Source organism: Colletotrichum costaricense, assembly GCF_030867565.1.
Source record: "Colletotrichum costaricense strain IMI 309622 chromosome Unknown Scaffold_3.1, whole genome shotgun sequence".
Lineage (NCBI taxonomy): Eukaryota > Fungi > Ascomycota > Sordariomycetes > Glomerellales > Glomerellaceae > Colletotrichum > Colletotrichum costaricense.
Genome location: NW_026848232.1, coordinates 3,294,457 through 3,318,695, shown reverse-complemented (window position 1 = coordinate 3,318,695; position 24,239 = coordinate 3,294,457). Strand labels below are relative to the sequence as shown.

Below are 24,239 nucleotides of genomic sequence, written 5' to 3'. Positions count from 1 at the left end.
ACAATCGGAATACCAAGGGTTCCTAAATCCTGCACGGGAGGTGTGAGAGGAATTACTCCGTACATCGAATCTATATGCGGCCCGCGCGGCAGCAATGCAGAGCCGAAGTTGGGCTGAATAACTCCAACTTGACCTTGAGAGTCCGCCAGTGGCCACGGAGATTTGAGCCATGCCGACAGTCTCAGGCTTTCAGGGCGAAGGAACGTTGCCACACTTCAAACCTGGAACACTCGTATCCGCACGTGCGGTTTAGTCGGGATCCGGCTGGTGCTTCAAGAACACGGGAGCGAGCACGACATGCCATTTGTCAGGGTGTCATCTGGGCCTCTTATGTATCCTTGAATGACTCTAAGTTTGACCCCGTCCCACCGTCATATCTGGAGTTCTAAGACAAGACATCCGTTGCCACGGGACCGGTGCCAACTTTCCACTTCCATGTTGCATTTGTCTCAACGAATTGCCATCAACCTACTCCAGTTCAATCCCTTCAAAGTGGCTGCCTAAACTCATATCACTCTTTTACCACATCACAACCAAAACACTCGCTCACAGCAATCGGCACGATGACGAGCGCGAAAGATACTGATTCACTGGAGACACCAGAGCGAACATGTTTCGGAATACCTCTCTCTGCACTAGCGGTGTGCATTGCCTTGTCCCTCACTGTTGGACTGATTGGCATGGTGAGTACAAGGAGTTTTCTTCTAGCCGAACCTACGAAATGGGTGTAGATGGCATTGCATACCACTCTTCTTGTGAATACTCAAGTGAAAACTCGCTAACGTATGACGAAATACAGGATGGCACAATTGTGGGCGTAGCAACTCCTGAAATTACGACCGATCTTGGAAGTCTTGGTGATGTTGGTTGGCTTGGATCTGCCTAGTATGTGTTTGAATGCGTTTTTGATGCACCCAACTCAGTCTCGCCCACGAACTGACAGATACGGCTCAGCTTTTTGGCAGCAGCAGCGTCTCAACTTGTCTTTGGCGCCCTTAACCGAGTAGTCCCTCACAAACATGTCTACATTGCAGGAATCTTCCTGTTCGAGCTCGGTTGTCTGCTTGCCGGACTAGCGAACACATCTACAATGTGTATCGTTGGTAGGGCGTTTTCTGGCCTAGGCTGTTCTGGAGTTGTATCAACCTCACTAGTGTACGTCAAAGTGTTCTTCAACATAATGCTCAGAACATCCTTCGCTGACTAGCCTGTCCTGATGCCAGACTCGTAACCGAAATTCTACCACCTGCCCGTCTCCCACTCATGATCGGAGTCTTGGGTGCTATGGAGTTGGTCGGCCAGATTACTGGTCCTCTCATTGGTGGTGCCCTGACGGATAACGCATCATGGAGATGGTGCTTCCTGATAAATGTACCCATGGGAACAGTGGCTGGTGCAGTCGTTTTCTTCTTGCTCAGGACCCATCGGAAGCCTTGGAAGACGATTTTCCAAGAGCTAAAGTTGATTGACGGCATCGGCATTCTCATCTTAACTCCGGCCATTGCTCTCATTTTGTTCGTCGTTCAGTCTGGAGGGAACACGTTCGCATGGAACAGCGCGCAATCTATCAGCATGTTGACAGTGGGATTCGCTCTCCTCGTGGCGCTCGTATTCTGGGAGCACCGAAAGGGCGAGGCCGCTGTCATTCCCCTAACACTGTTCAAGAACCGCAGCATCTCTTTCGCCGCAGCTTTTGCTGTCACGGCTGGTATGGCTATGGCTTTGTTTGACTACTACGTGAGTACAATCTTCATCGAGTGGTGTCCCTCACACCTGCTATGAGCCAGATTTTAACACACCGCAGATACCGCTCTGGAACCAAGTCATCAAAGGCTACTCAGCCGCACGCTCTGGCATCCTGCTTTTACCCCTAAACGCTTGCTCCGCTGTTGGTGTGATGGCAGGTGGCCTTCTGGCGAACACCATCGGTCGCGCGAACCCTGTTATGCTTCTCGGTGGTACTCTTACGGCCATCGTATCTGGTCTTTTCAGCACCATTACCATGGACAGCACTGACTCCCGTATCATGGGGATCTCGGCACTGGCCGGTTTCGCTGCTTTGGCGTCTCAGCAGCCCATTGTTGTGGCCCACAACGCTGTCGAGACCAAGCTATCACCAACTGCCATCTCAATGATGCTCTTCAGCAGCATGGTGGGCAGTGCGATCAGTCTTGCCATTGCGCAGGCGGTCTTTCTCAACAAGCTTCAAGGTAACCTTCGTCCAGTACAAGGCGTCGACGTAGACAAGATCATCCGAAGTGGCGCGACCGAGCTTCGCCACATCGTTGATCCATCATTGCTACCAAAAGTTCTCGAACTTTACAACCTTTCAATTGTTCAAGTGTTTTACATGGCTTTGGCGGCTGGTATTGCCATGACAATTGCATCACTTTTGGTCAAGTGGACGAGGATCTTGGAAAAGAAGCCAAAAGACGCAGAAACCTGTGAGCCTTCGCCAGTCACATCAGCCGGGACTGGAGTGACCGAGCCTGAGGACAGAGAAAACACCGAAACAACCACGGAAACTATCGTTGAGAAGGATAAAGTTTAATACGTAAATCATTGTGGACGGCCATAGTGTACAAGGAGCACCTTGGGTCTGTTGTTTTATGCAGTTTGTTGCCAAATATGCACGCTTAGGTCTGGTGGTTTGATTATTTGTTCATGAGATTTCATTTCACTTGGCGAACTGGCTCGATCCACGTTCATTCCGTTAAATACGTATCATTTCTCTCAATTATCCGCAGAGTTATCCGACGAGGTCTATTGCCCAAAATCGCACATTGCTGGCATTTGTAACATGACATATGAACTGACGACTATGAGTCCTTTCAAAGTGATCATATCCGAGAGCTTTCAGTTAACTTAGTACCTTAATCCCCCGTTTCATCCCGAACCGTTACGAGAATCACCAAACGCACACGCTTCCAAGATTACTAGCTCATTGTTCAGGTCGTGACTTTATGACATTCATCTTTATTTACAGGCAAGCACTTTATTTACCAGTACATCCGTGCAGGATTTCAACTTCCTCATTATTAAACCTTTCAAAGCGCTTAAGCTGTTGCCGCTGTCTGGGTTACACTTGAGGCTGCGATTTTGGCCATAGTGTTTTGCTTCTTGAGCGGCAGGGTTGACAATTTGCGACGGTACATGTGCTATAACTGATGTTAGTGATAGAAAAAGACAAAGACGAAGTAGAGAATAACTTACCAATGACGCCGAAACAACCGCCATTGCCTGGGCATTCTCCTCGTTTTCATCGATGAAGTATCCCCATGTGGTCTTATCCTCCTCCACGCAGGTTGCCAGGACGCAGTACTTCCCATCGAACCGCTCAGACAGCTGCTGGGTATGATGAATTTTGGCCATGGCGTTAACGTCCTTCATGAAGTGCAAGCCCCTAACAACGGCGGAGGCAATGTCAGGTCCAGTTCCATCGATACGAATGGCGAAGCTGTCGGCAGGATTGATCATTCCGACAACAGTTTGCAATGTGCCATCGCTAGTAACAGAAATGTTGCCGATGTTGGAGGCACTATCGTACTTCTCACTTGGCATAAGTGCGTAGCTGGCAATGAAGAGGTTGATAACCTCCTGGTGGGAGATCTCTCGCGCAAGGGCCTCGCACATCATCTGGACTCGGCCTCCAAAGTTGATCTGAAGCTCGACGGGTATGTCAAGGCCCCAACGCCTGTTGAGAATCCAGGTCGCAGCAGCCTTGCCGCTTTGTGAGTTAACCCGAATGATTGTGTCCAGAGGAATGCCCAAGTCTTCTGGATCGAGAGGGAGGTATGGAATGTCCCAAATCGGCCTAATTCCCTTCTCGGCGGCCTCGACTCGTTGCGCAATACCCTTTCGGATGATATTTTGATGGCTGCCACTGAATGCTTGAAGCGCAAACTCACCAGTATAAGGCATACGCTGAGACACGATCAAACCAGTGAGCTTCTCATACTTTCTCTTAATCTCGTAAAGTTTTGAAAAGTCGAGACCGGGATGGATGCCGCGCGAGTACAAGTTAAGGGCCAGGGTGACGAGATCAACATTGCCAGCGCGCTCTCCGTTGCCGAACAGACATCCCTCGACCATGTCAGCACCTGCAAGCATGCCCAATTCAGCTGCAGCAACACCACATCCACGGTCGTTATGGGTGTGAATTGAGATAGAAATCTTTTCGGGGTCAGACAGAGAGGCTCGGAAGGTCTCGACTTGGTCTGCAAACACGTTGGGAGTAGCAACCTCGGTACTAGTGGCCAAAACCACGACCAAAGGGTCCTCCACAGTAGGCTCCCAGGCCTCTCTCACAGCCTCAGTGATCTGCACAGCGTAATCGTGGTCGGCTTCGTTGTAGGACTCGAGGCCAAAAGCCATGGTCCAGTCCGTTACAGCCGCCGATTCCGGGTCATCTTTGGTAATAGATCGCAGATATCGAACAGATCTAACAGCCTGCTCGAGTGCTCTCTCTCGTGTGAAGCCCTGGTATTTGAGCTGCTTGTCACTGACGCAGATATAAGTGCAAACGGACGCTCTTTTGGCGCCACGGAGAGCGGCGACGGTGCGAGCCAAGAAATCTTCTCGCGTAGGAGAAAGACCCCGCAGGCGTACAGTGTCAGGGACGATGTTGGGCGTCTCAATCAGACGTCTCGTAAAATCGAACTCGACTTGGGATGCGGCCGGAAAGCATACTTCGATTTCGGTGTAACCAATTTCAACGAGCATCTGGAAATATTCCCACTTTTGCTCAATGGTCTATGAAGAAAATTAGCCTCCCATAGGTTTGATTGCCAAATACATGCGTTAAACTTACCAAAGGGTTGATGAGAGATTGGTTGCCATCGCGCAAATCAGTTGAAAGCCAGACTGGAGGCTTCGTCAAAACCTGGTTGGGCCATTTTCGGTTTGGATTGTGGATTTGCTGGAATCCTGTGTACTTAGTGTGTGGGTCGGGAAGCCTATTTTTGCAATAGCTGTAAGTAAGCCAGCTATTACGGATGGCAAAGGGAATGCGCTGCAATTGGGGAGCACGTACATCTTGACCGGTTGTAATCTTCGGAGGATTGAAAATGGAGTTAACACGACAAATCACAGCACAATATGACTAATGATGTTATAGGTTGTTAATCAGATTATCAGTTGAGATGCTCACACCCTGGATGTTTATTTGGTCCCACTGGCACTTGAAGGTATATGTATCAATCAGCTTAATCTGGCGGGAAATGCCCTATGTTCTAGACGCGGGTCTATCATCCGAGCTTCTTACCAAAGGAAAAGAAAGTTCTTGACTATGCAGCTATGACATTGCATAACGTGGGCTTTTACCTGGGGCGGCAACGTGGCAGTGACACAGCGGTCTTCATGCTTGGTCTGTGTTTGCAACAGGGGCCCAAGTCTCGGCCCAACTTCAAGGGGTCCAAACGACTAGGTTCCCAGCGCGTCAATTGACATGTTGGGAATACCATCGGTCAGCAAGCCCCCGTCCCCGGATCAGGACGGGAAGTCAGACGCACCTGTTGTCAGTTTTAGAAACCGAATTTCATGTTTGGCTCACACATTCAACGTCGGTCGGTGCAAGACACAGACATGGAAGTCAGAAATGCTGACCAGGTAGCAAAAAGCGCTTTTATCGAATTCTACGCATCTTCAAGCCTCGAGGAAATACGCATACAACCACCTCTTTTTCTCTATTTTTCTTCCGCTCAATCGTGATCTAGCGGGTTTCGGCGTCCAGGAATTGGATACCAAAGAATTTGGAAGATTGATCCGTAAACGGTAATGCTTCTTTACACCACATGATCTCCATTACTGAGTTCATGTACCTATGTTGCAACTTCATGTCTACTGAGATCGACTTGATCTAGTGCGGGCTCAAAATGAAGCAGGTTTGCCGGGTGAGATGATCAAAGTAAGTAGCACCTACTTTGCCAAGGTTTGGATACATTTAGTTTAGATTATGCTTATCTTCCACCATGGATCGCTGGGTTCAGACAAGGTGCTAGAAGACTCAAACCAACTGATTCCTTAAAACTCAAATCAAAGCAACTTCAAACACTACAATAGAATAACGTTTCGCACCCTAGTTTTCTCTACCCACATCGTTATGTCTACAGATAATTTCTCATGAAGTTCCAAGAACCTTCTTCAGAGCCTCGATAATCACGTCAATCTCCTCTACTAAATACGAGAAGACAGGTCAGCTCTCTGGATCATCCAGAAGGGTTGAAGACCGTAACTCACCGGTGTTGTAGTGCACCAAACTCACTCGGACAACGCCATCTTCGCCGAGACCGAGGATTTTCTCGGCCAGCCGCTTTGAGAAGAAATGACCCCACCGAATCCCAGCAATGGATTGGGCCTCGACTCCCTCTACGACGCTTTGAGATGATTTTCCCTTTACGGTAAAACTCACAGTGGGAACCCGGGTTGAAGCTGCAGAAGAAACGTCGCCTCGAATGGATACATCAGGCCGCGACTTCAGAAACTCGAGAAGATGCTTCTGCAAGACTTCTTCGTGCTGAGCAAACTCAGCCCAGGTCTGCTTTGGGTTATCCCCGAAATATGCCACCAGCGGCATGACCGCTTGTGTGAGCTCGTAGCTAGCCGCAGCCAGCTCAAGCTTGTCCATCAAAGTTCCAGACGGATTGAAGTAGTGTCCGAGTGACTGGAGCTGCTCCTGTGCCTTGAAGGATCCGTATAGCAAAGATATGTGCGGACCGTATACCTTTGAGTTGTACACAGTCAGTTTATCCCGCACAGGTGGTTTCCTCATAGAATCGCTTACCTTGTACCATGAAAACGCATAGAAATCAGCCCCAATCTCCTTTACATCAATCGCACGGTGCGGCGCATAAGCAACCCCGTCGACACAGAGCAGGGCCCCCGGGACTTCGTGCACAACATCTGCAAATGCCTTGATATCATGAATGCTTCCCAGGATGTTACTGGCGTGTGTACAAGCTACAAAACGAGTCTTCGGTGTCAAGAGGTTCCGAAGTGCCACCACATCGAGTTTGGGGTTTGAGTGATCAGAAGGCGCCCACCACTTCACCGTTGCGCCCGCGAGAGTTGCATAGTGGAGCCAAGGGTCAATGTTAGACTCATGGTCAACTTCGGAAAGAATAACTTCATCACCAGCCTTCAACTTTAGAGCTGCTGCAAGGTTACGGAAAGCTTGAGTTGTTGATGGTGCAATTACTAATACGGAGTGTAAGTACATGTGACCATGGTAGTTGGGCCCTTCCCTTTGAATCTGGGCGTGGGGTGATGGGTGACCCTTACCGATTTCACCGACATCGGCATTAACGTAATCGGCGGCAACTTTGTACGCCTTGTCGAAAGTCTCCGTTGAGATCTTGGAGGTTTTGTAGCTTGCCCCCAGTTGCACGTTGTTGTTCACGAGATATTCCGAGATGCTGTTCTTTGATGTCAGTAAATGAGGTAGCTTCAGTGTTGCCCACCGTGCCTGATCCCCAAGAGAATTATGTTTGACCGGCTCTTTCTTACCTCTTTGCGACTGTGCCAAGCACTTGACTTCCACCAGCGTTGTCGCCAAAGATCTGGTTTTTTGCCAAAGCTGGGAACTGAGCCCTAGCCTTCTCAACTGAAAATGTTGAAGCCATCGTGGTAGTCTAGTCTTTGAACAAGAATCACTTTCCTTACACTAAGATACGTATAACTCAGTCGTAGATCCTCATACCTCTTGAATCCAGTATTTTCCGCGATGTCGGTTGATGATATGAGCCAGCGTTCAACCCCACATTCAGATTCCACGATGGACTCAGGTAGAGAGGACGTTGCCTCAGAACACGCATTGACCGCCTCCCTTCATATGCAAGGTCATAATCATCCATGCTGGGTCGCAGAGAGCGCATAAGCGACGTCATAATGACCAAGACACCCAACGACAGTCACTGGATAAAACCTGCATAAACTTTACCTACTTCCATCCATGCTCTCCATATTCTAGATTCTTGAGACAGTGCAGGACGAAACATGGTCATGATGCTGACAAAGTGCGGGGTGTCGCTGGCATCAATGAGGCCCTCAGAGCTCCACTAGTTGAGTTTTTGGGAGAGCCTGAGTTAAGTTTAATCAGATCTCCAAGAGGGGTCCAATAATCATGTAGAGACAGCAACGACACCGCATATTCTTAGTCCTTATCGTGCATTATCTTATCAATAAGAATTACTATAACTGGGTCAGAACTCTCAAGAGCAGACACGAGGAGAGGTACACACGATCGTGCAGATTGCAAACTCCAATTCCAACCCCAGCTGGTCATCACTCATTTGATCACCGCATAGGCCGTAGTCAATCTCAACCATACTTTGTCAAGAGATCTCCGGACAAATTCTCTGTCAAGCAATCTGAAGATGGAACATGGTATGGAATCCAGATCGACCCGCCTTTATCCCGATGCCTGTAACTGACTGCTCATCAAGTCGTTGAAATCGGGGGCGTCCGCGTTCGGATCACACCTGTCGACGAAAATCCGAAGACAGCTGTTGCATTCCAGGATCTCGTTGGGCAGCTGCAGCTGACTACGGCTCTCGCCAGGATCCCTCGACCAATTTCTGAGGCCCGTCGCCGTGTTCAAATACTTGTGTCAGTCGACTTTGATGCGGTGTCGGGCTGGATGGGCACAGGGCAGCATCCCAACAACTGCCTAGCCGACTTCTCATCGGGCATCTTCGCAGGCCGAGTTGGCGTAGGCCGCCTTCTGGGTCTCTTTCACCGTATCGGCGTCTCCGACAAGGTAACATGGTTCATACCAGGTCACTCTATGGAAACGTTCCCAGCGGAGACGAAATGTATCGTAGACTCAGGCGCGGAGATTGCACTTCATGGCTATTGCCACGAAGACTGCACCAAGCTTGATACGAAGCAAGAGGAAGATGTCCTGGACAAGTGTATTGCCCTTGCCGAGTCTTTGACTGGGAAGCGCCCTGTCGGATTCCGAGCTCCTTTGTACCGAATCCGCCATGAGACGATTTCTCTATTGGAGAAAAAGGGGTTTCTTTATGACACCTCACTCAGCGGCCACGACTCACAGTTGTACCCTCTCGACCGAGGCTTTTCTCTCACCCCAGTCGACTATTCTAAGCCAGCACATACATGGATGCAGCCCTCTGTCCAGCCGCAATCTACCGGCATTGTTGAAATCCCTGCCAACTGGTACATGGAAGACATGACCCCCCTCCAGTTTTGGCCCAACGTCGAGAATTCTCACGGCTTTGTGTCGGTTCAGACGATCGAGAAGATGTGGAAAGACCGCTTTACCTGGTTGTGGAGCCATGGCGCTGACGGAAATGGTCCCGGTGACTTCGTCTTCCCCTTGGTCCTCCATCCTGATACCTCAGGCATGGCACATATCGCAGGAGCCATCGAGGATGTGCTACTCTGGCTGAAAAGCTGGGGATCACAGGTGGAATTCGTCACATACGAGACAGCAGCAAGGTCATATGTGGAGCAAAAGGGTAATTAGTGCAAGGTAGACCTCGTTCCCATAACATAATGCCGTACACGAGATAGACCTTCGTCTTCATGCCCACATGCTAAATACGATCATTTGAGTATCAGATTACTATTGCTTGTCAAGTGATCTTGAGGCAACAGGATCGGTGTCAATTATGAGTATAAGTCTTTTTAATTCTATAGGAATATGATCCATCATAGCAAGACTTATCGTGGCGCCCATCTTCTGCACCTAATGTATCGTGAAGATTGTCTGAGGCCAATCTTCCTAAATCGTAGTCTCCGAGATTGCTGTATCTAACAGGTATTTGCAGAATAACAAGTACTCAAGTATCTAGCTGATACAACCTTCATGCGTTACTTAAGATGCCGAGAAATTCGTTCTTAAGGTAGTTTTTGCAGCGCAATGATGCGTCCGTCCCAGCTATGTTGGGTACAATGTTTCTTGCGGTAACGCGGAAAACCTCCGACGTAACCTCATGAAAACAACTGCCATAGCCACAAGCCCTGCCGTCTGACGAATTATCACCAACATCAGGAGTCGCTTATGCGAGTCTCCGCTCGCAATGCAAAGTCAGCGGACGTTTGGGGCCCATACAACATGCCTGTACTGTCACACCATCTGTAGTAAACAGCATCATGGAGGCTGCAATCGACAAAGACGATCGTCACGGCTAGTGAAATCCTCTGGAGGAGGGATAGATGGCGCCTACAAGTATTCGTCAGCCACGTTCCTGTTCAAACAAAAATCTATGGATGAGCATCCTACAGAGACAACAACTCCTATCCTCCTAGCCTTTTTGATACGAGCACCATGACCAATATTATCAATTTCCAGATCTTTTCTCGCTATATCGGCTTATTTGCCTTAGTCCTGACTATTTCCGGTCTCGCTTTCGTACTATGGCGAGTGGCAAAATACCGGCATATTCCAGGCCCCTGGCCATGCCGAATTTCTCATCACTATGTTGCATTGTTCGAATTGATTCGTCAAAGGCCTCAGGCCATCGCAAAATGGCATCGGAAATATGGCCCTTTCGTGCTTATTGCACCAGGAGAAGTGTCAATCTCCGACGTTACGGCTATGCGAGACCTTTACAGCAGTTCCAAGAGGAACCCCAAGAGCGATTACTTTGACCACTTCATTTATCACGGAGAGCGGTCAATATTTGCCGAGAAGCCGTATGAAGAGCACAAGGCGAAGAGAGGATTGTCTTCGGCGTTCTACCAGGCAACCTCCATCTACAAGTCAGAGATACAACAGCCTCTCCGGCAAAAGGCGCTTGGAGTCCGAGAGACACTTGAAAGACATTCCAAGCTCGAGCAAATCATCGATGTATTTCCCGTCATCAACCACTACGCATGGGACAACATCACCGCGTTGGTTTACGGACCAAGGCACTGCTCTCATGCTGTGCAAGGAGACTACACAGATCGCGACATTCTTGCCAGGCTCAAGAACACCGAGATGTGGAACTCTCTCAAGTTCAATCTACCTTTCGCCCACAACATAATGGAAAAGGCCGTTTCCATGTACACTGGCTCATCCAAATTCCTCTCGGCGGAGCGAGACCTCGATGTTTGGGCCATGCAGCGCCTGGCTTACTCACTTTCTGATCCAAAGTCATCGTCTGACTGGTCGCTTATTCGCCTCATTCAAGATCTCCGACTTGCTGGTCGTGATATTTTTGATGACTACGTGGCATGCGAGGTGATCGATAACCTCCACGCGGCTCAGGCTACCGTCACTGTTGCCTTGACGTATGTGGTCTACCACCTGAGCCGGAACCCTGACTGGCAAGCCAAGGTTCGAGCTGAGATTGAGGCGCTACCGCGGGAAGATGACGGCCTCCCAGTCTGGCAGTTACTCGACAAAGCCCCTATTCTAGAAGCATGCATAAGAGAGTCATATCGGATCAATCCAGTTTCTAGTGGGCGAGCCGAGCGTATATTGGCCAAGGGCACCCGATACGGCGATGTTTACATTCCCCCATACGTAAGTTGCCGGTTGCACTCCCGCTGCCATAGAACCCAAGCCAGTATTCTACACGCCGTTCTAACATTTACCCATGTAAAAACTAGACCGTTGCATCCGCTTCGACCATTGCGTTGCACCTGGACCCGTCAGTCTTTCCCGAGCCGCTGGAATTCAACCCAAGGCGGTGGTTAGACGTCAAGCCTGAAGGCTTGTTAAGACTGGAGCGGTCTTTCATCCCATTTGGGTATGGTGCCCGTCTATGCCTGGGCAAAGCATTTGCAACTCTCCAGGTGAAGATGTTGATATCTGCTGTTCTTCTCACGTTCGAGACTGCATTGGACGATCCAAGTCGTATTATGGAACAATGGGGAACACAGGATGCTTTGCCGAAGGGGCTTAACTGTAAACTCCGTTTCCGAAAGAGACAGGATGTTTCATGAGCAGAGCCGATGTTTAGTCGGATGAACCGGTAGCATCGGGACCTGACAGGTTGTCAAGAAATGGGACATGGAAAATGGTTCCGGTGGGGGAGGATCATTTTTAGTGAGTAGCATAGTACCACAAAAAACGAACGGGAACATTCGTAAACGGCTCGACCAAGAAACTTTCTCAAAGTGTCTTGACATTGCATCGCCAGCAGACCACAAAGGGTCTGGTTTGAGAGCGTTACGCCTAGGCTCAGCATTATTAAGGAGCTGCTGATCTTGGACACGTTGGCTGACTCGCTTTCCCCCAGTAGGAAAGAAACGTGCTTCCTTCGTGGTCTGACAATCAAACGTTCAAACCCTATATGTATTGGCATGCCTAGACCGAGCATGGAGGTGCGGCCGTTTGCGCGCTTCGGCGCGGGGAATAATGTCCGCAGTTGATCCCACGCGGAGCCCTCCCGTTGCATTTTCCCCGGGATCTCGGCACCGGGGTCGCTATGCTGGCACTAGGATTTGATGCGAGAATCCTTCCCCCTTCCCCTGGAAGCTTGTGGGACTCGCCGGCGGTGTGGATACAAACGCCTCAGCCTCGGTAGCACCGACACTGCCTTGGCGAAAGTTTAAGGTGCAGGAGGATTTCGAGAGACCCAGGTTGTTGAATAGTGTCACGGAAGGACGGGCTTTACTCCATGACGTGCTGCCGATATTCATAGTGTTCCTGCCCGCTGCGGCCCGTCTTGAGGCCTGTCTGTCTCTGGTGTGTCTGATGCGGTTAAGAAATATTTCTGCAGCTTCCTGCAAGTTCAGCGCTTGACTGCATTCCGTACTCTTTTAGTCTTTATTTTCTTCGCTATACGGACCGAGTGCAGGTTGTGCTCTGAGTAGTTTATTTACAGTTGCCGCCACCATGAACACCATGAGCTGCGAGGGTGACATGAGGTCTCTTTTGATGGCCCTTACAGTCAACCCGGCCGAGCGGAGGAGAACACAAAACCGACTGGCAAAGCGAAAGTCCCGTATGCAACCTCAAAACCAACATACCTTACCCTGCCTACACCCTCACTTCACTATCTTTACCCTCACTCCCAGCCCAGCCCAGTCCAGCACATGCCACAGCACATGCCAGAGCACATGCCACAACATCATCCGTTATCATCCATCCAATAGAGAAGAAACGTTTAGAAACCAACAAGTCGAGTTATTCTAGGAGCCAAGGGAAAGAGTGCCGCAGCAGCCGCTTCAGCAACGAGCCATGTCGCGTCATCATCCACAGCAACATCAGCAACAACGACGAGGAGGTCAAGAAGCGCTTCTTCTTCACCCCCAACGGTCACAGCAAGTGTGCTTACGCGTCTTTACGGTACCATTGTCACGAGAGTCTGGGCTAATGAGATTCTGCAGGACCTCACATACACCGCAGCACTTGCCGATCCGTTCGGTTCACTTCAGACCCCGCCGCATGAGTCGACCCAAGACTTTGGGCAGGCAGCAGTAATTTTCCCTGCTTCGGAAATGGGAGTGTCTGGAGAAGCTGCTCCACGGACGCTGCAACGAAACGCCGTAACTGATGACCTTGACGCGAGCTCATATTCGGCTGGAATCCCCCACAACTTGAACACTGTCGAATTCATCGAGCCGTGGACATTAGACGCCAGCATGACACTCATGACACCGAACAGCAGACACGAAGACATGTCAGACCTTTCAACAGAAGATATCCTCACATTAGGGGTAAGTTGTATATCTCACTTCGTCCCACCATCACTTCCTTAAGAGCACAGATGAGGATTTCTTATATAAGTACTCATCCGGAATCTCTCACATTTCATTTTTCTGCCCTAAATCTCAGCAACGATCAAAAGCTCCATTACTTTGCACGTCCATTTGCTGACAATATGGGGAAAGTTTGCGAGACCAACTCAAGGAAGCCCTTTGCACATTGCAGCAACACACGGCCACATCAATGTGGCTAAAACGCTGATCCTCCACGGTTCGGATGTCAATGCCGCGGATAAAGCTGGGCTGGCCCCAATTCACTACGCGACGCAAAACAACCAAGGTCCAATGGTGACCATGCTTGCGGAGCATGGAGCTGACGTCGACTTCTTGGACCCGGACGGTTGCACGCCTCTCTACAGAGCGGCAGAAAGTGGGAACAAAGCAATGGTTGAGCGTTTACTGCGACATGGAGCGAAGCTGAGCTAGGAAAGTAACAGAAACGGAAACAAACAACTGTGGCACGGAGTCAGAGTAGCATGGGAAACGGAGGAGTACTGTCAAATTGGGTGGTTATCTAAGTTTGCTGGTGTAGAATAGGCCTGTTATCAAACATGTTCACAAATCAATATCATTCTATACGTGTTACTCAACCCACTTCTCATGTGGTGCCAAATTGCAAGGTGACCCATGTGTGCCAAAATCCGGGTCGTTCTGATGCCTGTGCTTCTCAGTCAGCCTCAACCGTATCTTGAACGTTACACACGCCCAGGTCGCCAAAAGGACAAGACATCGAAGTCATGTTTAACTTTTTCTGCCCATGTAAAGAAGCTCGTATTGTGGAGCAAGGCATGCCGTGAACCCGTCTTAGTTCTCACGAGTAATTCAGGAGATGTGCGATTTCAGTCTCTTGGCCAAGCAAGCAGAGCCAAACTATCAAATCAGCACATGGGATTCTTCGCATAGCCATCTAGCCCAGCTCGGTAGATACACGGACTCCGGATGAACGCATGGAACGATTGATGTCTTTCGATCATTCGAAGTGGTTGAGCTTACAGAGCAACTCACTAAACAGAGGAGGGCGCCCGAAGACGGAACTTCTCTGTGGGGCCGGCCACCGCAGCATCGGAGCCAGAATGATTTCATCCCCCCCTGCAGCCATGGCTTTTCAAACATGCTGACGATGCAGCGTCTGTCACAATAACGTGTCTGGTTTGGATACGACTGGAATAGAACACTTTTGAAATATGAGAAGCAGTGAAGTCACATACACCTGTCGTAGACATTGAGATTTACGAGCTGTTTAGACGCTGCACAGACGCCCGCACGGATGGATCACGGGATGACTTTGCGTCCAATCTGACCTTCGCTTTTCCAGCTGACGAGACATTCCCAGCGCCAGGTGAATGACAGAATAAAAAATCAACGGTAATTTGAATTCAATCTTGAAGCTCATGATATCCTTATTATATCTATTAAAGAAGCCTTGGGCCAGGTTTGTGTCTTGGTCGCCCATTCTACCGTCGGAGTAATACACAGCATCTACAAGATTCAATCAAAGGTTGCACATCGTTCATTGCTGAATACTTCACACAAGCATGGCGGAACAGAGCTTCAACGAGCAGCTCCTGCAGCTGTTGGCTGCAACACGAGATCTCCACTTGAAAGACGAGCGGACACCTAACGGTGGTAAGTATCCAAATGTCCATATCCCCTGTTCATCGCTAGACAGACCTGATGCCCAGATTAGGAACGTCGGATGTAGAGACTGAAAGCTCCGAGCACCCTCTAGTTGTTCTTTCTGCCTTGGCAGCTAGACTGCAGCGAGATGGCAAGGAGAAAGAGGCGAAAACAATTCTGCAGGTCGTCAGCATCGCCACGGCGTCCCCCGACTACGGCGGTATGGGTTTGACGTGGACCGGGGAGTCAAGCGCAACGGACCGCAGCGAGCTGATTCTGCTCACATCAGCATGTAAGCATACTTCCTTTCCTTTTCTGTGCCGCGAACTTCCAGCCCACCCCTGGCCTTGCCGCTTTTATTGAATGAGAACTGATCGGGACCGAATTCCTTCACCAGGGCTCGAGAGTCTGAATTCCAGCGATCGACGGGGGGGACCGATCGTTCCCCTAGTAAGCCGGCCTGCCAGCCGCCGCCCCATGAATGTTACAGAGAAGATATTTGCTCTGCATGACGTGACTCGCACAGGATGGGTCCGAACAGGGGATACGATTAGAGTTTCTGTCGACTGGATCATGGCTAGCGAGGCTAGCTGGCATGTATGTTTACACTTTACCCTCACCTCTAAATCCTCACAGGCTTGGATGGCTTGCTGACGTTGAACTAGGGCATGCTTCAAGTCTACAACAAGCTGGGAGACCCTGGAATCTTTTCGAATTCCAACTTCTGGTTGGCTGGCGATCATGTGGTTGATCCAAGGCTGATGGATACGCCCCTTGTGCAGAAGCTGGTTGGCGAGATGGACTTTGCTCGTAAGAAGTTCAAGATGACACAGTTCCAGGGCAACAATTACACCATCATGCACACCGAGTTCTACCGTGAGCGGGCCCAACCAGGCCAAATCATCATTGGCTCGGATTCGCACACGTGTAGCTCTGGGGCCGACGGTTGTCTTGCGATTGGACTGGGTGCAACCGAGGTCACGATGGCTCTGGTTACTGGAGAGATCTGGTTCAAAGTTCCCGAGGTCGTCGAGATCCACCTTGTGGGTAAGCCCCAGCGCGGAGTCGGAGGTAAAGATATTATCCTCTATATTCTTCAGCAGCTCAAACGGAATACGGTGGCTGCGGATCGGGTAGTTGAGTATACGGGCCCCGGGTGCCGATGGTTGAGTTCTGACGCCCGCTTTGCCATTGCAAACATGACTACCGTAAGCAATTGCCTTTGTTTTTACCCTTTTTGCTCTCACTAGTCCGATTCCTCTTTATCCCGCCGGCACGGCATGCAGACCCTTGGCACTTTGCACGAAGTTTCAGGGTTGCTAACCTCGAAATCAGGAGTTTGGTGGCATCACAGGGATATTTGTTCCTGACGAAGTCACTAAGGACTTTATCAATGCCCGTAAAACAGCCCATCACAGGACCGCATCGTACTACTTCAAGCCCGACGAAGGATGCTCCTATGCGGAGTCACATACTATCGACGTCTCTCTGGTCGAGCCCTTTGTGGCCAAGTACCCGAGCCCCGATGATGTAGTGCCGGTGTCTGATGTGGCAGGTACTCACCTTGATGGTGTCTTCATCGGTGCTTGCACAACAGCGGAGGAGGATCTTGTCATGGGCGCGCTTGTGCTGCAGGCTGGCCTGGACGCGGGAAGGAAGCCGGTGGCCCGAGGAGAGCGCCGAGTCGTCCCCGGAAGCCGCCCCATCGCCGACTACCTTCGAAAGACAGGCCTCGCAGACATTTACGAGAGAGCGGGCTTCATCATTGGCATCCCTGGATGCAGCTATTGTGTGGGAATGGGCGCTGACATGGCCAAACCTGGGGAAGTCTGGCTCAGCAGTCAGAACCGCAATTTCGAGAACCGTATGGGCAAGGGTAAGTCTCGTGGGATACACTCACGATCGTTCTTATTTCCCTGCCTGTCCCTTTTTGGCCAAAACTGCCCGCAGATATGCCCCGTTTCCAGGTGGACCCGCGAGCAGTTTTGTGATATTGCACCAGAAACCCCTCTCAAGACCCTCTCGAGACCCAAACTCAGCTGGGAAAGTGCAACGCTGGACAATGTAAGCTAATAACTGGCATGACAGGGGCTATCGGCAGTTTGGCGTCCGCTGCAACGGTGGCTGCGTCGTCTTTTGACATGGCTGTCACTTCTCCACAAGATCTTATTGACCTCATCCCAGCGGATCGATGGGCCGCCGTCAAGGGTAAAGGATCCCTTGCCGATGGTATCCTCAGCCAACCGCAATGGGTGGAGCCACCAGGCCAAGATGCCGAAGAGGATGCGAAGGACGTCGCGGAGGACCAGGGACCCAGCCCGTCCGGCGAGGACGCGGCCGCCGATCAGGCTAAGCCCGGCTCCGGGACCATTAGGAGTAAGATCTTCCGTCTAGGAGATTTTGTTGACACCGATGCGGTAAGCCACCTTTCCCTTGCTTTGCTTCTGATTCGCGAATCGCACATGAAGCCAGCAAAAGAGACGCACAAGAAACAATGTTCTAACGGGCCGTCCCGCAAATAGCTTGCGCCTGCACAATACCTTCTCACATCCAAGAACAACGAGGAGCTCGGCACTCATTGCCTCGAGTTCACCAACCCGGAATTCCGGCAGCTCGTTAAGGAAGGTCACAAAGTCATTGTTGCTGGCGATGCGTTTGGCTGTGGATCTAGTCGTCAAGAGGCTGTGCAAGCTTTACTAGGTGCGTCGGAGTCTCATTCCCTCAATCCTTTGCATCTTACTTTGCACATATGCCCCCTCGCTCTCGGCGATTCTTACCGCCGCATTGTCCGTCAATGAGTTTGTCCGCCGGGAGAAATGACTCTCCGAAGTGATCATCATCATCATCATCATCATCATCATCATCATCATCATCATCATCATCATCACCATCCTTCGTTCCTTCGTGCCGTTCCTTCGCTCGTAATGGTGGCTGACCAGACATTACTGTATTAGGCGTCGGTGTCGAATGTGTGATTGCAAAGGCATTCGCGTTCATTTACAGCCGAAACCAGCCGTCCTTGGGTCTGTGGGGCTTCACCATCGACGATCCCTTGTTTTACGAGAAGGCGCAGACAGGAACCAACATTGAGATCGACCTGGATCGCAACGTGCTGACTGTCGACGGCGAGACATTCGAATTTCGGTTGTCCGTGCTCGAGAAGAAACTGACCAAGATGGGCGGCATGACAAATGCCTTCAACCAATTTGGCAAACGCATCTACGACGTCTTGACGGGTCGCAAAGCCTCACAGGGTGGTGTCGCAAAGGAACTCAAGGCTAAACCTGCCCGAGATGTCATGGCATGGTGATCATGCACATGTGGGCTCTACGGATGGTGGAAGGGGCTGGATTTATGCAGGGTCTCGACCCGTAGTTCAGCAGGGCATGGAGTTGAACAGGCCGTAGTCGTCCCATATCTAGGTACTTAGTGTACGGAGTAATAGAGTGTAAGCGTATACCGTACGGGTATCAGTATGGCCTCCAAGCTTTTGCGCGCGCGCTACGTCTTCGGTGACTGTCAATGATTTCGGTGCTTGAGTGTTGGCAGCTTGGCAATGTAAGCCCAATCCTGAATATTGTTTTCCGCAGTTTTCATGTAGGTCTAGGCGCGACTATTGACATTGGACAGCGACGACCTCGGTGTAGAAACCCTTGGAAAGCTAATTTCGGGGTCCAGGTCCATATCCAAAAGACCCTTACACCATCTTTGGTCAGCAGTAGCTGCAGTGGCTGCAGGCTACATCAGTAGGAGCCAGGGCAGACCTTAAAGGCCTAGAATGGCTGTTACTGGGGTTCAGACGGGGAAGCCGGGGCCAAATTCTGGCCGTGCTGCATGTTCCGTATGGCATTTCTGGATCGCAAGCAGCTGTGGTACGATGTAGGCGGGTGACTGACTCGAGCGAATACAACGGCTGTTCATCGGAAACTATATCCCACATCGCCAATACCTGAAGTAGTGTAGCAAAGGTATGTCTTTCTGCAAGCGAGGCAAACTGCGAAACAGCGGCCGAAGATGTGATCGCATCGTACCCATGGTAGAATGATTGGCCTAAGTCATGTCTGTAGAGGAGCATTGCAACGCTTGGCTACCTGCTCTAGAACCGACATTCTAGTTAGCTTGCCCGAGTTTAGTGGATTGACTGACTCAACGACTAGGATACTCTTCCTGGGTAATGTTTGCGCTGTCACTCGAAATCATTAGAACACAATTATAGATGCAACGTGGGATAGCTGTAATACTTCAAGTCTCCAAGACCCCCGCAAAATGAACACGCCCGTAGCTCGAGCATCTTACTCGTGGATCCATCTCCTGAAATCACGATATATTACGGATACCCAGTCCCCTATTGATTCCACCAGGAGTCAACACGGAGCACGCCTTGGTAGGTTTCAAGGGGATGCCCACCGGCCCGGTTTTTAAGAAACGAAAGCACACAGCAAAGCTCCATACGTATTCGTACTGCGTATTTGAGCGGAATAACACTGATGGGCTTGGGAAAGCAATCTATCTTGAGCAATGCGCAACTCTATCCATCTCCGCCCACTGGCCACAGTTGGAGTCTATCCGCTTTGTATGATACCTACAAATTCAAAAACAAAAAACGTGAGTCGTTCACCGTCTCAAGACCTCGGTACCGAGAGTTACTCCGGAGACTTCACTGACCCAGTGTTGGTGATCCGCTCAATGTCATTGCGCAAAGCTACGCCATCGAGTTCTTCCACCCAACCCCACGGCTCTTTATACAGTCCCCGCTTGATTCCTTGCAACCTGTCTGTCAACCTGGCATAAGCGGATTGCGGAGACTGCGCATCGACGGTAAACGCGAACCGCTCGCCAGTCGACTCGCGCTCAATGGCGCTTACGGGCACCAGCGATGATGCGGTGCCGACGGTGTAGACCTCAGAAAAGTCGCCAAGATCAGTGAACGGGATCTAAAGCCATGGCGCCGGGACATTATTAGCGGTAATCTCCCATAAAACTCAAAGACTTCCGCCGAGATCTCGGTCCTCCCCCACATGGAACGTTGAAGAGAGGAATGGAACGTTGAGGGAGCAGTTGGCTCATGGTGGTGGATCAAACGAGGAACTCAAAACTTACGGGACGCTTCTCAACCTTCCATCCAAGTTCCTGGGCAATTTGTCCCACGCTGTCAACTGTGATACTTGGGAGGATATGCTCGTCTTTGGGAATGACCATCGTAGGCGGAGCTCCAGTCTCCGCAGATTCTGCCTTGATTCCAATAAAGCCGCTAGCAGAGAACTCGTGGATGAAGGACTGCGTCTCGGCGTCTAGGTGGAGCGTCAAGCCGTAACCTTGCTTTCGTGCCCGTCCCATTATCGGAATGGTGGGCCCGTAATTCCCACCGACTTTGAAGGCGCCGGTGCCTTTCGGCGCCGTACGGTCGAATCCCTCCACAACTAACGCTTTGAGGCCCGTTGCCCCATACAACAGCCCGACCGGCGTGACCAAGACGGCGAACGTGTACTCCTCCGCCGTGTACATGTTCATAGTCGGGCTGCTTGCAAAGACGACTGGACGCACATACATGGAGCACCCACCCTCGAACGGAGGTACAAAATCGCTGTTGAGTTGAACGGCCAACCGCACCGATTTGGCAAACAAGTCGGCCGGGACGGCCGGAATGTCAACGGCAGCGGCAGACCGCGCGAACCGGGCCGCATGGCTCGCTAGCCGGAAAAGCTGGACGCTACCTGACTCGCTGCGAAAGACGCGTAGCCCCTCAAAGGCTTGCTGCCCGTAATTAAGCGCTGGGGACAGGCCGTGAACTTTTATGTAAGGCTCCTGTACCCAGCGCGGTTGGCTCCAAGTGCCGGACTTGACTGTAAATGTGCATTCGATGTGGCCGTTTACTAAGCACTGTTATTACCACCCATCCAACCCAAAAGCTCGTTTAACGGGTGTCATCGGTTGCACCATGTTGGCTGACATCAGACCATAGTGACCCCATTCACAAATGGACTGACCTTGAAAAGGCGTAAAGCCGATCTTGCTCCATTCTACGTCCGTCTTCGGCTGGCGAACTCCGAAGAGGATCTCGCTCTCGCTCTCGCCAGGCGCTGAAGAGTATGCGGGAATAGAACCCATGGTAGCAGATGCTTCGCAAGAAAAAAGAGAATTGTGGTGCCGACAGCCGGTAGAACAAGTCACTACAGAAAAATTGTAGTGATAGAATGACAGCTTAATTCAACAATGGGAGTTAACCAAAGTGACGATAGCCCCCATTTGAATCAAGCTCGAATACGGCTCTATTGTACTGCAATGCTTGGTTCCGGGAACGAGACGCTAATTACGTTAATCCGCACTCTCAAATTGGTTATCTTCAACAGCTGACTGTCAGCGTCTGATCATAATCTCTAGCTTGAGCATTTGCCGCTTGACCATACAGCTGTGGAAGTCTTACAACGCGTTGTCCGACGTATCGGGAACGGCACTATCTGTAGTAGCAGTACTCTAGCCATAGTATCTCATTGAGCCCGTCTCCAATCTAAACTGGCTGTGCCGTATGCAAAGTCCCTTGGCTGTACGCGCTGCTCCATGGTTCCGTTGGGGACGGCCGTGTGGGCCTGGGGATTTAAACTTTCTCGGGGGTTTTGTGACACGGTCACACGGAGGATGCCTATAATCAGTATTGTCTTGCCGCCGAGTTCCGATTGACTGAATCGAAGGGGGTTCTGTTGGGGCGCCAGGGCCAAAAGACTAATGGACCCTTGTTTCTTCGTTGGAATCGTAAGACGGTCGACTAGCCGGGACCAGGGCCATATGCAAGGTCAGCAAAATCATCATACTCGCAGGGCGGGTGAGCCCCTGATCTTCGGATAGATTCGCATTCCCGTCACATCCTCAGCCTGAATGCACAGTCTTCTCTCTCTGTCACTGGAACTGCTTACTTCCAATGCATTGTCCGGCAGGCAAGCAGCGTCAACATCATGAACCCTCAAGTTTTGTCTGGCCGAGCTCGGCTCGAAGGAAACAATTGCAAAACCAAGCATGAGAATGGACAAATTCAATTGGGAGCCATGTGTATACTTGAAGAAGAAAAACTCGATCTAGATCTCATTTACGAAGACTCAGCAATTCTGTGCAATTCTGTTCAATCGCTTTTCCATCTAACTTCTCAGCCAAACCACCGAGAATTTTAATTTGTCAAAATGTCTGCTACGTTCAAGATCGTTGTTTTTGGTGGAGATTACGCTGGGCCAGAGGTATGCTCAACTTCCCCAGTTCACCCACACACCCTTTGAGGCGGATGAGTCCAGTCATTAATCATAAATGCAGGTCATGTCTGAGGGGCTCAAGGTCCTTCATGAAGTCGCCCTCCGCCACCCCGAAATCAGGTTCAACCTAACGCATCACCCCATAGGCGGAGTATGTCGACATCGAAGTTTCTGCCAAACCGCGTATTGTTACGCTTTCTAACCCTTTTTGTTACAGGCATCATTTGATCTCCACGGAAAGCCGATCCTTCCCGAAGCTCTTCAAGATGCAAAGGAGGCCGATGCAATCCTTCTAGGCGCAGTCGGTGGCCCTGTAAGACACCCATGCCGGTACCGCCTTCGACAAACCGCCTTGCTGACCACCAGAGCTCCAAAGAAATGGGCTGGACAAGTTCCATCCGTTGAAGCCGCGAGTCTCGGAACTCTGCGCCGCGAACTAGATGCATTCGGCAACCTGCGTCCGATCAATTTCCCCGCCCCGTCCCTAGTTGACACGTCGCCAATGAAAGCTGAAATTTGCAGAGGCACTGACATTCTCATCGTTCGCGAGCTTACTGGTGGTATTTATTTTGGGCACCGAGAGCGCGGCGATCTCATTGCCAAAGATACGGACCAGTACACCTATGAAGAGGTTGCAAGAGCGGCGCGGTTGGCTGGCAACCTGGCTAGGTTAACAACACCGCCTAAGCCCGTCATCAGCCTTGACAAAGCAAATGTGCTCGCAGCTTGCGGCAGCTTCTGGCGTCGCGTCGTCACCGAAATCTTGAGCAAAGAGTTCCCCGATGTCCGTTTCGAGCACCAGCTTGTGGACAGTGCCGCCATGACTCTGGCCTGCAACCCGACCAAGCTCAACGGCATCGTGTTGACGAGCAATCTATTTGGTGACATCATTAGTGATCAAGGAAGCGCCATTGCTGGCAGCATTGGTCTTCTCCCCAGCGCTAGTTTGCGAGGTATCCCACCGCAATCCGGCAGCAGCATGATCAAAGGCTTGTATGAGCCAGTTCATGGATCCGCGCCAGACATCGCCGGGAAGCAGTTGGTCAATCCTGTTGGCATGATCCTTTCTGTTGCCATGATGTTCCGTTACTCTCTCAACATGCCCGAAGCATCTGATCTTATCTGCAAGGCTGTTAGCGATGCGATTGAGTCTGGTATCCGGACTTCGGACTTGGGGGGAACGGCGACAACAAGCCAATTCGGCGATGCGGTGGTCAAAATCATTTCTCAACTTCCTTGAGAGGGGGGAGAGGCACATTAGTTGTAAGCCAATGGGTATGGCTAGCGCCAAGAACTCTTAGACATGGATGCGAGTATTGCAATACAGGATTCATAGACTACTTTACAGAAAGAGGCGAAGGCATGGCAGGGTAGAAATATTCTCCCCGGCGGTTATATTGCAATATTGATATTATCTGAAATACACCATCTGAAAGATCTGACACTTTTGGCTCTATCTTTAAAAGCACGTAAGGGAACACTGAGTCTCTTTTGTATTGTCAGGAGCTGAGTTCGATGATCGGGTCTTAGAGGATGATTCCACGGTTGGTACACAGAATCGGAGAAAGGCTTTTTTAGGTCAACAAACACAGGTTGGCGTTATCAAGAGACGGAGTAACCGCCCAGCCAAAGTCCGGTTTCTTGTAAGAACCAACTTGAACCAATGGCTCGTCAAAGCTTCATCTGTAAAAAGAAGCATTGTCACCACAAAAGCTCAAAAAGTCG

General features: G+C 50.6%; 9 protein-coding genes across 9 annotated transcripts; 6 read left to right on the top strand and 3 right to left on the bottom strand.

Annotated features, from left to right (window-relative positions):
* Positions 1-563: 563 nt before the first annotated feature.
* On the top strand, positions 564-2,551 carry CCOS01_03956 (MFS transporter; the record flags this gene model as incomplete). Its single annotated transcript, XM_060452139.1, has 5 exons — positions 564-683; positions 800-885; positions 955-1,155; positions 1,224-1,737; positions 1,805-2,551. The coding sequence occupies 5 exons, from the start codon at positions 564-566 to the stop codon at positions 2,549-2,551; spliced, it is 1,668 nt and encodes a 555-aa protein (XP_060318404.1).
* Positions 2,552-3,056: 505 nt separating this feature from the next.
* On the bottom strand, positions 3,057-5,011 carry CCOS01_03955 (2-isopropylmalate synthase; the record flags this gene model as incomplete). The annotated part of the gene is made up of 3 exons (XM_060452138.1): positions 3,057-3,158; positions 3,214-4,752; positions 4,811-5,011. Coding segments are annotated over 3 exons (1,842 nt in total), but the record flags the coding sequence as incomplete, so codon positions are not given.
* Positions 5,012-6,118: 1,107 nt separating this feature from the next.
* Positions 6,119-7,883, bottom strand: CCOS01_03954 (uncharacterized protein; the record flags this gene model as incomplete). The annotated part of the gene is made up of 5 exons (XM_060452137.1): positions 6,119-6,171; positions 6,238-6,721; positions 6,782-7,194; positions 7,279-7,412; positions 7,753-7,883. The coding sequence occupies 5 exons, from the start codon at positions 7,881-7,883 to the stop codon at positions 6,119-6,121; spliced, it is 1,215 nt and encodes a 404-aa protein (XP_060318402.1).
* A 489-nt stretch (positions 7,884-8,372) lies between these two features.
* Positions 8,373-9,484, top strand: CCOS01_03953 (uncharacterized protein; the record flags this gene model as incomplete). Its single annotated transcript, XM_060452136.1, has 2 exons — positions 8,373-8,382; positions 8,442-9,484. The coding sequence occupies 2 exons, from the start codon at positions 8,373-8,375 to the stop codon at positions 9,482-9,484; spliced, it is 1,053 nt and encodes a 350-aa protein (XP_060318401.1).
* An 804-nt stretch (positions 9,485-10,288) lies between these two features.
* On the top strand, positions 10,289-11,892 carry CCOS01_03952 (uncharacterized protein; the record flags this gene model as incomplete). Its single annotated transcript, XM_060452135.1, has 2 exons — positions 10,289-11,470; positions 11,557-11,892. 2 exons carry the CDS (start codon positions 10,289-10,291, stop codon positions 11,890-11,892), a joined length of 1,518 nt encoding a protein of 505 aa, XP_060318400.1.
* Positions 11,893-12,787: 895 nt separating this feature from the next.
* CCOS01_03951 (uncharacterized protein) lies at positions 12,788-14,085 on the top strand (the record flags this gene model as incomplete). The annotated part of the gene is made up of 4 exons (XM_060452134.1): positions 12,788-12,896; positions 12,970-13,221; positions 13,301-13,611; positions 13,786-14,085. 4 exons carry the CDS (start codon positions 12,788-12,790, stop codon positions 14,083-14,085), a joined length of 972 nt encoding a protein of 323 aa, XP_060318399.1.
* Positions 14,086-15,194: 1,109 nt separating this feature from the next.
* Positions 15,195-18,586, top strand: CCOS01_03950 (3-isopropylmalate dehydratase large subunit 2; the record flags this gene model as incomplete). Its single annotated transcript, XM_060452133.1, has 8 exons — positions 15,195-15,285; positions 15,347-15,568; positions 15,674-15,873; positions 15,942-16,484; positions 16,612-17,152; positions 17,365-17,693; positions 17,799-17,976; positions 18,231-18,586. The coding sequence occupies 8 exons, from the start codon at positions 15,195-15,197 to the stop codon at positions 18,584-18,586; spliced, it is 2,460 nt and encodes an 819-aa protein (XP_060318398.1).
* A 1,333-nt stretch (positions 18,587-19,919) lies between these two features.
* CCOS01_03949 (branched-chain-amino-acid aminotransferase) lies at positions 19,920-21,384 on the bottom strand (the record flags this gene model as incomplete). The annotated part of the gene is made up of 3 exons (XM_060452132.1): positions 19,920-20,210; positions 20,377-21,149; positions 21,264-21,384. 3 exons carry the CDS (start codon positions 21,382-21,384, stop codon positions 19,920-19,922), a joined length of 1,185 nt encoding a protein of 394 aa, XP_060318397.1.
* Positions 21,385-22,448: 1,064 nt separating this feature from the next.
* On the top strand, positions 22,449-23,754 carry CCOS01_03948 (3-isopropylmalate dehydrogenase; the record flags this gene model as incomplete). Its single annotated transcript, XM_060452131.1, has 4 exons — positions 22,449-22,502; positions 22,576-22,665; positions 22,732-22,827; positions 22,891-23,754. 4 exons carry the CDS (start codon positions 22,449-22,451, stop codon positions 23,752-23,754), a joined length of 1,104 nt encoding a protein of 367 aa, XP_060318396.1.
* Between the last annotated feature and the right edge of the window lie 485 nt (positions 23,755-24,239).